Below are 12,964 nucleotides of genomic sequence, written 5' to 3'. Positions count from 1 at the left end.
TACAAAAGTGAACCCAATCAAACTAAACGTTTTGTAATAAAGACTACGCAAACACGCAAGCAGCGTAGCGCCCCCTTCTTCATATTTACCACGTTTTATTATTTGTTTGTTTATATAGCGCCCTCTTCCAACCACGTTTCTTTATGTTGTTTATTTACTTCCTGAACTCTGACCTGCCAGCGAGGCACGTTTTGAGGTCAGTGTTATTTATGATGGTGGCAGGATGATCTTATCTGCAGATCTAGGATCCAGGTTTCCACCCAAACGGTCGTTTTGTTTGATTGAACACTCACCATGAAGGTAAGTTATCGTATTTAGTAAATCTTTAAAAAAACGAAATCAGTTAATAATAATGTTATTAATTATAAGCTGGATATTTTAAATCAAACTTTGGGGGCGGCTGGTGTTGCTTTCAATCATGTCAATGTTTCAATCAATCAAATCATCACGTACTCCCCGTAGCCAATGGTAGCCTCGCTCGTATGTATCGTATTTCCCGTAGCCACTACTACACCGACTGACGTCCTATAATTAAGGTTTTTACAATGCAAAACAAAATTAAATTTGACTAAGATTTTCTTAAATTTGTGCCTGAGGCTGATTTGAGAAGTTGAATTTGAAGACCTTTCCGTTTCTGTTTACCTGTTTACCTGTAGATTCGGGCACTGCATAATGAAGAAGGCTAAATAAGGCCTTCTAAAACACCCATCCATATTCACACAAAACTTACTGCAAAAGTACTGAATGCAATGGAAGTAGCAAAGTCAAACGTGATGTAGAGCAGAAGGGCTAGTACTTATATATATTTCCATATATCCTGTGTAGTTGCGATAACGTAACCCTCCTGCCGACGGCGGAGCCGGAGGGTTACGAGTCACTCCCATTCGATGCAGGGCGAAATGGTCAAACACGTACAATTTCGACAGCTAGTCAACAGATTTGCTCAATTTTTACCCCTTTCGAAAATCATGACATAGGCCCTAAATTCCATGAACACGACCTTAATCCTCAATATCTAATGAATAACATTCAAAACAACATTGAGAAAGTATTTTGAAATAAAGTACAATAACTTACCAGATCCCGGAGCGAAACAGTCACAAATTTCCCAGGTTCTATTTTGAACCTGTCGCTTCGCCATTTTGTGACTTCCCGATGTTCATTGCTGTTGGACTAAACCATTCTGTAAAAGGGGTGTTATAAGGCAGCGCGACAGTGCGTGTGCGCTGTCCGTTTACTATGCCCGCTGTTCACTCACTTAACGCACTGCAGCACCCCTTGTAACACCCCTTTTACAGAATGGTTTAGTCAAACTCGGCTGCGGCTCGGTCGGCAGGTAGTCAATTTAATTGGCTGGTACCTGCGGTTGGGTTCAGCGCTTGGGGTCAGCGCATGGTAAACAGCGACAGGTTCAAAAATAGAACCTGGGAAAATTGTGACTGTTTCGCTCCCGGAATCTGGTAAGTTTTTGTCCTTTTTTTCAAAATATTTTCTCAATTGTGTTTTTGAATGTTATTCATTAGACATTGAGGATTAAGTGCGTGTTCATAGAATTTGTGTCATTATTTTTTAAAGTGGTAAAAAATTAGCAAATCAGTTGACTAAAATTATTCGCCCTGCATCGAATGGGAGTGACTCGTAACCCTCCGGCTACGCCGTCGGCAGGAGGGTTACGTTATCGCAACAAGATCCTGTGGTGAACATCCTGCAAAACTATATCGTAGGAGGTCCTGTTTTCGAGGTGTCCCTAAAATCGTGGCAAATCTTTTACCTCTCTGTGCGCGATGTAAACAGTCCCTAAATAAAAATTGTGTGGTTTTATTTGCCAAGCAAAGACTCTCCTCTCCCTTGTTGACCAAAACTTAGAAACACGTAAGGCTCCACTGGTTATTTGCACTTGGTAAATGCAAAAGGTTTGGTATTTTAGGCATTTCTACAAGGTACAAAAAAATGTCATAATGTTGAGGCCATATAAAAATATTTGCCCACTGAAAAAGTTTCATAAAACACTATTTCAATTCACAATTCATGATGATCAAATCATGTGACTGAATATTTTGCTGAGCATTCTGAAAAAAAATACAGAGGCTTAAAGAAGCCATGTGCCTTATTTCTAGGCCTGGACGAATTATTTGAATATCCGGTTAATGGCGAATAGGTTTTCCTATCCGTAACTGCGAATGCCTTTTTTTTCTTAACGGGATATCCGCATAATTATTCTTTAATATCCAAATATCCGCGGACGTCGGGTGACAACTGATAGGAATATTTTGTCTGAATCCTTATGAAACTTCTATTAAGACAGCATAAAACAGCATAAATTAAGGATTTAACTATGCTCACCTCCGTGAAGAGTTAAAACAATGACATTTCTGACGTAATTTATTCAAAGATTATGAAATTTTTCCTTTATGTAGAGTCAATCACGATCAAAAGAAACAGCAAATCGCCATCTTTAAATTAGATCCGGTTATTTTTATGAATGAACCGAGTGACACTGTCTAAAACTAATATCAATCTGCCCATAAGATCTCATCCACAAACGAACAGCGCCTTCTAGCGGCCAAAAAAAAAAAAAAAGTATTTATTATTTATTTACTTTTAAATAGCGCCCTCTAGCAGCGAAAAACTATTCAAATATCCGGTTAATTTCGGATAGTTGGCCAGCGGTATCCGAATACCAAAATTTCACTATTCGCCCAGCACTAGACTACTTATTTCATTTTCTAATATTTGTGGAGATTTTTATTTTTTAACCCTCATATCAATATTATTATTAATATTAAAATTTAAACATCAGCTTGTTGATTCAATTATCACTGTTTACATTTTTTATTCAGACTGCCACCTTGGTAAAGAAATTCAAATCAAATTAAAAATTTGTACCTTAATGTTGTAATTTAAAAAACAATTAGTCAAATTTAAATAGTGTGGTATTAACACCATGAGACTGAGAAAGCACTGGTGAACAAGTGCGGTCATAAGACAACAAAATTAATCCTTGTTTGTTTTAAACTTTTAGTATGGTCACAGTAGAAAGATATGATTGTTTCTTAACTTTGTTTTATTCACAGATTTGTTTGTTTGTTCAGAGCAAGATTGGAATATTGGGCCTACCAAAGTATTAGTCCAAACAGCAAACTGATAAACCAAGAGTGTATGAAGAGTACCTTGGACCTGATAGCCACAATCTCAATATCGACCTCCTATAATCAGCTTTAAAAAAACTGATTAGACACAACCCTATTGTGTCATTGTCTCATCCTTTAGCGGCACGTATCACACCACACATCCAAGAAATGGAAGCTGCACAGGGTATATTCACAATATTAAAGTGTGGACTCTGAAATATTCCCTGTTAATGTTGAAACCAAAGGACAAAACACTTGTTGCAGGTTCTATTTAAGTGTGGAATTTGAAGGAGAGTGAAACACACATAGCATCAGGATGTCTGTCATTGATCGCACTCAGCTGCATCCTCGATGGTATTTTGGCGGCTTAGCCTCCGCTGGAGCCGCTTGCTTCACCCATCCATTAGACCTTATTAAGGTAAGGTTTTATATTATATTAGTAGATGATAACTGGATGATAAAGTGCGGGTATCCACAGCAAGCGGCGCTAATGTCGCTGCTGTACAACAAAAATATTGAATTTACAAGCTTTTTAAAACAGACCTTCATATGGGCAACCAGATCCCTAGGAGAGAATTTTGACTAATATTTTGGTGGTTTAACTATCATTTGGCCAGCGGACCACTGTGGAGGGAGAAAGCTGCCAAGATTAATATTTCCATTAAAGTAATAACAGAGATGCATTTACTGAACTGATTCTGTATTTGTACCATTTCAAAAAATTAGCACAACTCATTATATTTTGCTCAGAAATTAGAATCATCAGCTAAAAAAAGTTGATCTACTCCATACTTTTAATATATTTATCTGTACAGTCACATGCAATTTGGCCCTTGGGCCTTGATTTGTGGTTTTATTAAAATGAAATAATAATAAAAAATAATAATAATACCTTTGCTATCTTTTGTGAGGGCTCATGAGCCTTCCAAGCAAGGGTCCTGTTGGGGTTCATGGCCCCCCAGTGCTTCTCCCCCAGTTCCCCTTCCCCAGTTCCCCTCCCCCAGTTCCCCTCCCCCAGTTCCCCTCCCCCAGTTCCCCTCCCCCAGTTCCCCTCCCCCAGTTCCCCTCCCCCAGTTCCCCTCCCCCAGTTCCCCTCCCCCAGTTCCCCTCCCCCAACTTGGCTGCTGATAGTGTTGGGGTTTCAAACTCAAGGGAGCAGGTGTTAGAGGATGTGAAGGGGTGAAGAGCTAAATAAACTAAATCTACTTTTTCTTATGATAGGTTCATCTGCAGACACAGCAGCAAGTGAAGTATCGGGCATCAGGGATGGCCGTTTTCATTGTACGCAATAAAGGTGTCCTAGCGCTGTACAATGGACTTAGTGCTTCCATATGTAGACAGGTATGTTCATTAATGGTTGTCCAGGCCTGATATTTCACAAAGGCATCAAAGGCGATTGCCTCCATGCCCCTGTTCATTGCCTTGGTGCCCTTAAAATGTAGAAGTTAACCATTTTATAATTCCGTCAAAGGGTGCCCTTGACCAAGGAGAAAATGCCTTGGTGTCTCTTGCCCTTTCAAAAACGAAGCATACAGACCTGACTGTCCTTTATTTTAAATGGTAGGATTTGAATCTTTGCATGATTACAAATTAAACTGGACTTAACTGTTCTGTAACGCCATGGTGTGAAGCGTAGTGCCTAGATTTGAAATCATTGATTGTGTCACTAATGCTGGTTGATCAGGTCAAGGTAGCTAGACCAATTTTCATGGTAGGCTATTTTTTTTAAGTCCTCTAAGTTCGAGTGAATCCACAACATTATTCTTGTTTTTATATGTGGCCATCATTGTTGAAGTGCAAGCTTCAGGCATGACGTCAGGTTTCAAAACTGTTCATGTTATGGGCCCATGCAACAAGTTGAGTGGAATTTTGACTACGTTCTTTCTCTTTGACATTTGATAATCCTTATCATTACCTGTGTCTTAGAAAAATGCACAGTGGACAATAGTTTGAATTAATGCAGGGTGTCATTAATGTATTTTGCTCAATGTGCTTGAGTTCTGGGCAGGCCCACCTAGCACTGCCCACCTTGAATACACCACTTATCAAGGTATAGTTTCAAATAGTTGATTGTGAGTCATCAACACATTTCAGAAAGATAGGTTATTGCAGTGACGAATTCTGAGACCCAATTATGTAGCACCTTATAAGGTACTACGGCGCATTTAGCAGCCACATCCAGGAACACCGGGGCAAATCTCTTCTTTTTTCGATAATGGCACTGGGTTCTTTTACATGCATTACACAACACATGAGACCAACGGCTTTACGTCCTATCCGATGAACGAATCAATGGTTAAGTGTCTTGCTTAAAGACACAAGTGTCACGACTGAGGATTCAGTATGCATGTGGAGTTTTTCTACAGTTTTCGCGAACACACTGAATAAACTTAATATTCTATATCCTTGAGGCAGTCGTAACTAATAATTCTTGTTTCCCCCGTTAGATGAGTTACTCGTTAACAAGATTTGCGTTGTATGAAGGTTTGAAGGATCGGTTGATGGCCGATGATCCTACCCATAAACCTCTTCCATTTTATAAGAAGGCTCTACTTGCTGCAGGATCAGGTATGTAAACAAAACATACATTGGGAACCTTGCTTGAATTATGGTTATTGTGCAAAATGATATCATATGGTGAATGCATCTTCAGTACACAGTCAACCCTCCTACTGTCTGACCGTTAAATATCACCCACTATGGTGTTATGCAGTATGATATCACGTGGTACAGTACACAGTCAACCCTCCTACTGTCTAAATATCACCCACTATGGTTTTATGCAATATGATATCAAGTGGTAAATACAATCTACAGTACACAGTCAACCCCCCTATTGTCTGACCATACAATATCACCAACTATGGTTTCAAATGGATAGTCACATTTCACTGGCAATGTTACTGGAAATATGAGGGTTTTTTTGTTACCATTTTGTGAGAGTATGAGGGTTTTCAGTACTATAAAAATGTACATGAGATATTTTGGATTGGCTGGTAACTGTATTCAGGTATTTAAAGCATATATGTTTTGGGCTAACTAAAAGTTGTGCTTTCATCAACGAACTAGTATTCAGTGGTTTAAAGTTCGCAGAGTTAAGTACTAACTCCAAATACTACAACAAAAACAAACATTCATAGTTTCTTTTGGGGGCCAGGGTCAAACTAAGTTTACCCATCACTTCAGATTCATGTAATTTGATTGATTTGTAGTTACGTCAAGTGCTCAAATAACACAGTGGATCAGAGTTCACTCACTTACCGACCCTTACTGACTCACATTGTGGATTACCATTACAATTTCCTAGGAAGATATTTTTGTCATTGAATACTCAAAATTGCAGCAGTAACTTTCAACCATGTCTTGTTCAATGCAGTGCTTGAAATCCCATTTCTGAAAATTGTGATAAAAACCTTACATTGTTGAAAAGAAGTTAGGCTGAAGATTTCCGGTTGTTTCTTCTTCTTTTTTTATAAAAAAAAGTTTGCTAAATACAAAAACTTTTTGATGACTGTAGAGATATCACAAACAACAAGAAAAACCAATAATTTTCCCCATTTACGGATTATTCTTCCTGCCTGGACTAAACTGCTCCGTTGTTGTTGTGCTATCTCAAAAAGGCTACCATCTTTTGAGAATAATTTTTCACCGGTTATTTTTATTGTATACTTCTAAATGTATGTAGGATTAGAACGATCAAATTGTTTAACAAAATCAAAGGTACACGTTCATGTTTTAAGCTTTATTCAGACAGTGTTGAAACAGTCTGCGTTTCACGAATTCACAACCTCATCCTACATTAGTAGGAAAATCCAGATGAGACCAGATAATTCCAGATTGCACTGATGAAAACCATGTTTACAATCTTCTTAGTCAACAGACAAAGTTATCAAACCAATTAGCATAGTGCACTGCACTTTGATACTTTTGTTTAAATTGCAAAACCATCTACCATGTCTACAGTGTTCATGAACAAGAGTTCCAACTAGACACTTGGAATCACAAGTTTGTGGCCCTAAATTCCTTGCCATTTAAATGTGCTCAGTACTGTTTGATACAATAAACAACTCTTGGTAGTATTTGTTTCGTTGGCCCAAAATTGTCTTATCATCACATGAGAGCAGTGTTTAAAGGGAAATTCATTTTGATACTTTGGTTGAATTTTAAAACCATCAAATGAACTTTGATGACTTGAAACACTTGATCACAAAATTCAGACCCTGGATAAAACTAATTGCAATTACGTTTTATTTTCATCTTTTGGAAATATGATTTATTAATTATTAATTATTATTTTTCAGAAGTCTGCTATCACAAATTTGCAGTAAATTTGTATTCATAAATGTTATCTTTTGACTTGACTTGTAGTTTATTTAGAAATGCAATGAGCTTGACCGTAATATTTTGTTACATGTGTTTGTTCAATGTTTCTGCCTCCCTGTTAGTTAGTCTTGTTTACCAGTAGTGATTTTCTGTTTTTCTCTACAGGTGCCTGTGGTGGGTTAGTGGGTGCCCCTGCAGATATGATCAATGTAAGAATGCAGAATGATATCAAAGTCTCTCCAGATAAACAGAGAAAGTAATGTATACAGTTTCATCTATTTGTTTGTTTTTTAAAATAAGCCAAATAAATGTTCAATCACAAATTCTTAGGTAAGCATTTAGCTGTATGTCATGTATGTCATCACAGGCACCCCAAAGCAATTCACAAAATATATTTGTGCAGCATTTGTCAACAAATCTAACGTACATCTGACCGTAGTAAAAAAGTTTGACCAACAAAAGTAAACTTATTTTTTGGACTAGCCATGTTCATCACAATGATGTGCGAGACAGACATCAAAATTCGTCTTTTGAAGCAAAATTGTTCAGTTTCAAAGGGAGGGTAAAAATTGATACATAAAACGGACATTGCATTGGCCAATGTGTAAAATTGTAAGTTTAACTACTTTCTGACTTTACCAAAGAATCAGATTATGATAGTAAGCTAAGCTGTATTTAAATTAAATTTTTTTCTTGTTGCTGGCAAAATATTTTTTTATTTGAGACACAGTGGGCTTTATTATTTGTGCACCTTGCTGAATTATTGTCATGTTTTGTACGTGTATTGTAATTTATATTTGTCCACAAATCATTGCCCAACCTAGCATTGTTATTTGTACTGGTACCACTTCACAGTTATTGAATATCAGGGTCAACAATCCATTTCCGAAAGCCTCTTTGATGAATATCACCTGGTCAACCTGTTTCTAAAACTAAACTAAACCTTGTCTTTTTACACTTTGTTTTGTTAACATTTTATCAGAACTTTGAAGGTTCAATATTTAGATGCTTTGTTGGCAGTGGCTAGTCTAGTTTATGTAGAAGGGTACATGTAGACAAATTTCTGAAAAACTATATAGCGCTTTATCTATGGCCATCCCATATCGCTTGTTACTAATGTACAAGACAGGTTAAGTTTTGAAGACCCAGTACATGTTTTTTGTAAGGGTTTACAAGGTGATGTGGTGCGCTTTGTAGAAACACAGGGGCAAAACCCCCTTTCCATCCGTCCATAATGACTTTGGTTTCAGACTAAAAATATTATTATTATGATAACTAAAAATCTTGTTATTTGTCTTTCAGCAAGTCTTAAAAGTTGAAATACTTTTTAGGCTGCTTTGCCTAAAGCTGTTTTTTCAATGCAAGTGGAATTATATATTACATTAATTCTGCAAGCTTTTATTGTCTATGAGGTTATTCTTTGGCCTTTGGGATGAATCGACTGTTAGTCAATGTACTCTCTCTTGCACTTTGGTTTAACAGCACACTGATATTATTGTAGAATGTCTGCTCACCATTTTCAATCACTGCATGCATTTAATGTGTGTCTGTTCTTGTATTTACTTGTAGTTACAAGCATGCATTTGATGGCCTGTGGAAAGTGTATAAACATGGTAAGTAGTAGGGTCATGACTTCAGTTTTTCTCTCCTCTTAACACAGTCCACAGTCAACCCTCCTACTGTCCGACCTTTCAATATCATCCACCATAGTTTTGAATGATAGATAAACTATGCCAGCCTGCAATATGATAAAATGTAGTGAATGCATCTACACAGTACATGTACACAGTCAACCATCTTAGTGTCTGACGATGGTTTTGAATTACGTAAGCTATCTTTTGCAAATGTACACAAGTTTTTTGTTTTCCTACTTTACTTTTTCCCTGTGACTATGAGTTGGATTTTGGGCCTGTGGTCCAGTGTACATTTTGAGCCCCACTGAACTATGCATATTTCATGTTTTGTCTTTGTTTTTCATGTATACCAGAGGGATTCCGAAGTCTTTATAACGGAGCCTCGATGGCTATCATTAGAGCAGTCTTCATGACTGTCGGACAGGTAATATAAAACTTATTTTAAAAAGCAGAATAAAGTGATGGTACTTTAAATTCGCAGAAGATGTAATATACTGGTCCAATCTGTATTCATAGGAGAGAGACTGGCACTAATCTATTACTGGTCGCCAGTGTTTTTGTCCGCAATGATGAAGCCAGGTACTGGTGACACAGGATCAATGATTTCATTGGACACAATGATTTCATTGGATAAATATGCTGAATGTAAGCACCCCCATATCTCTGTGTTATGATTAGTCCGAGATGATGATGATGTCAGCTTGTACTTTGGATCGTCTGCATGCAGCATCTGCATAATGTTATGTACATCATGTACATCATGTATCCTTGGCGTTTACATCCTGACTGAAGGACTACGCCAAGTACCGAAGTAGAAGTAGAAGTACATGTAGTGTTAAAAAATGGTCAAAGGTACATCTGGAAACATCCAGTCAGACTGGTATCTGGGAACGTTCACAAGCCTTGGAGTGTGACGTCAGAGGTTCAGGCCAATGATGTAGTGTTTACAGTATTTTGTGTTGTACATTGTTGTTATTCTGTGCCATAGTTTGTGTCATACTGTATTCTGCAGCATACTGTATTCCATGCAGGACATCAAATTTTGCCGTCTTTCGATCAATGCCAGAAATGAAAAATAAAACCCAGACAGCATAGTTAAAATAGTCATTAATATTTTGTCATACTGTATTCTACAGCATACTGTATTCCATGCAGGACATCAAATTTTACCAACTTTCGACCAATGCCAGAAATGTAAAATAAAACCCAGACAGCATAGTTAAAATAGATGTTAATATTTTGTGTGTCTTGTTTGTTTCACAGCTGTCGCTGTACGATCAGTTCAAGCAGATTCTAATAAGCACAGGGATGTTCTCGGACAACATGTTTACTCATTTTACTTCAAGCTTCATGGCGGTGAGTATTCATGCAATCATCTATAAGAAGAAACTACAAATTTATCCGGAAAACAAGTTGGGTTTTATTCATCAATAGTGGTATTTTATTATAGGGTTGCAAATAGAACCCTTTCTCTTGCATCATTACCCTTTAGAGACCATTCATTTCTGAAAATTTGTTTCAATTTTAGAAACTTGCATGCTATGTTAATGAAGGAAAGATTGGAAAGTTTCATGTTTTGACATGACCATTACTTTGACCTCTTTGTGTAAGTGGATGTAGGTTAAATCTTGCAGCTGTTTGCAGCCACTTTGGGCAATTTGGTACAAGCGGCTTGTGGCCGTTATTGCCTTAAAAGGGTTAAATGCTACACTAAATGAAAAGCCTGCACACGGTCAAGGGGTTTGTAGTATAAAAGTATTTTAGAGACCAATTTAAAAACTGAATCCACGGTAGTGCAGTTAATTACGATCCGTAAAGCTAAAATAGTAGTCCCTGGCAACTTTTTATACTTTCCGCCCGGGTAGTAGTTAAAAAAGCTGGACAGTGCTTTTCAGAACTGATAAGTCCGATAAATCTACTCCGTGGTAGTAGAATGAAGACAAGACAGTTCTCTAAGAACAAAACTCTACCTGGCAAGTGCTATACACACATGGTGTTACCACAACCTCAAATCCTATATAAAAGTATTTTGCTTCGCACTTTCTTATCTCATCTTCTCATAACTCTCAACAGGGTTTTTGTGCAACTGGTATGACCCAGCCCATGGATGTATTAAAGACAAGGCTGATGAACGCACCAGCAGGCCAGTATAAGGTAAGCATTGTAACCACTGTCAATAACTGTCACTGACTTAAAATGACTATGATTGTCTGTATAAGCCAGCATTGTAAGAACTATCTATGGGTGCGTTCGGTTAGATACACATCCAAGTAAAACTTACATGAGAGCGTTTGATTAGCCATCATGCGATACTCATGTCTGCCCTGGTGTCAGCCACCACAGACCCAGCTCGCGAGCGGGTTTCTGGTGGATGCCCAGGTGTAATGACATAGTGTCCGGCGCAGGCATATCAAGTACTTTGTATAAATTAATACACAGATAAATTGTCTATAAAACAATTATGGCCATTAGAAAGGAATTGTATTTCCTGAATATCAAACAGTTGGTGACTCTGCGCAAAGTAATTAAATTGTGTCGTCACAGACTTGGACACTCCAACTCAGTAGACGATGGAGCTGTCTGTGTACAAAGACGACGTTATACACAACAACCTTTGACCTTAATTTTCCCAGAGTGACAAGCAAACACACCGTTAGCCTCATTTCGTGGCTACCACAAGTATAGATCCTCAGCACACACAGGGAAGCTAATCAAACGCACCTATAAACTGTCATGCACTAACAATGACTGATTGACTGTATGAACCAGCCTAGGAAGGTATTAAAAGAAACATAATCACAGCCAAAACCTGTCACTGACTATCATGGTATACCAAGACTGTGAATTCTAGGTTTTCACTGTGATTTGTAGTTCAAGCAAACTGGGGATCATCACTCAGACTTCTAATGTAAATGAATTGTTACCTTCATCATTTCTGTCTTTGTTCTTTGTCTGTCCGTACTTTTTTGTTCCTGTTTATGGTTTGTTTGTCTTTCCTCAGCCGTTGATTTCACCAAACTCTTCCTAACTTAGGATTAATCTTAGGACTTAGGACAAGTTCAGTTCCATATCCAAATATGTAGGACGCATTAAACCCATCCTAAGTTAGGACGTCCTAACTCGAGTTAGGATTGATCCTTGCGTTTCATGAAATCTGCTGCAGGCATCTCACCACAAGCCTCGGCTTCTAGATGATGCCTCTGGTTATTATAGATATATTCTCTGCATTGTAAAAGAGCTTTATTTATTGGTTACGTCTTCATAAATTATTGTTATGGCTTTGTACTGTTTTTATGAAGTATGGAAATGAATGTGAGTATGAATTGAATTGAATTTGTTGCCCTTTTGTGATTTCCCCACAGAACATTTTGGACTGTGTCTGGCAGACTGCCAAAGTTGGCCCTCTAGGGTTCTACAAAGGGTTTGTTCCGGCTTTCGTTCGTCTCGCACCACAGACTATCCTCACCTTCATGTTCTTTGAACAACTCCGTATGAAATTTGGGTTTGAAAGTTACGATAAGAATAAAAGGTAGTATTGTGTATAAATCAACCCATATCGGGGTATGGTGTTTGTTTTTATACTAGCTGGTCAATTAGCCACAAGGAAGCAGATACTTCGATCAAAAAAGCTACATGAAAGAATGAGTTTGGGGTTGAACAAAGAAAAATTTACTTTAGTGGGACTCGAACCAACGACCTCCGGATTATTGTGTCGGCACTCTACCAACTGAGCTATCTAGCCCTATGCTGGCAGTCTCCCTATTTTTGTCAATATCTTTGTTCGGGGGAGCCAGTCTGAAGTCGTACAATCATAAATGCCGTGCAGCCAGGGATCCCACCAAAATAAAGATACAACCTGGGAAGTGGCAGCCAGGG

The 12,964-nt window shown here is 38.0% G+C and overlaps 1 protein-coding gene across 1 annotated transcript; it reads left to right on the top strand.

The window, feature by feature from the left end:
* Nucleotides 1–174: 174 nt before the first annotated feature.
* Nucleotides 175–12,808, top strand: LOC117292262 (mitochondrial dicarboxylate carrier-like). Its single transcript, XM_033774255.1, has 10 exons — nucleotides 175–300; nucleotides 3,075–3,549; nucleotides 4,353–4,472; nucleotides 5,579–5,699; nucleotides 7,620–7,710; nucleotides 9,024–9,067; nucleotides 9,442–9,512; nucleotides 10,352–10,444; nucleotides 11,162–11,242; nucleotides 12,451–12,808. Exons 2-10 carry the CDS (start codon nucleotides 3,448–3,450, stop codon nucleotides 12,619–12,621), a joined length of 894 nt encoding a protein of 297 aa, XP_033630146.1. The 5' UTR covers nucleotides 175–300; nucleotides 3,075–3,447; the 3' UTR covers nucleotides 12,622–12,808.
* The last annotated feature ends 156 nt before the right edge of the window (nucleotides 12,809–12,964 follow it).

Source organism: Asterias rubens, chromosome 7 (genome assembly GCF_902459465.1).
Source record: "Asterias rubens chromosome 7, eAstRub1.3, whole genome shotgun sequence".
In the NCBI taxonomy this organism is placed as follows: domain Eukaryota; kingdom Metazoa; phylum Echinodermata; class Asteroidea; order Forcipulatida; family Asteriidae; genus Asterias; species Asterias rubens.
The sequence above is the reverse complement of the archived record's forward strand: the minus strand, read 5'-3'. Positions and strand labels throughout refer to the sequence as shown.

What these genes read in the sequence shown, in the direction of transcription:
- LOC117292262 (XM_033774255.1), top strand. Translation starts at nt 3,448, where the DNA reads ATGTCTGTCATTGATCGCACTCAGCTGCATCCTCGATGGTATTTTGGC. An exon ending in TCTCCAGATAAACAGAGAAA is followed by an intron (nt 7,711 to 9,023) that starts GTAATGTATACA and finishes ATTTACTTGTAG; the next exon opens with TTACAAGCATGCATTTGATG. An exon ending in TTACTTCAAGCTTCATGGCG is followed by an intron (nt 10,445 to 11,161) that starts GTGAGTATTCAT and finishes AACTCTCAACAG; the next exon opens with GGTTTTTGTGCAACTGGTAT.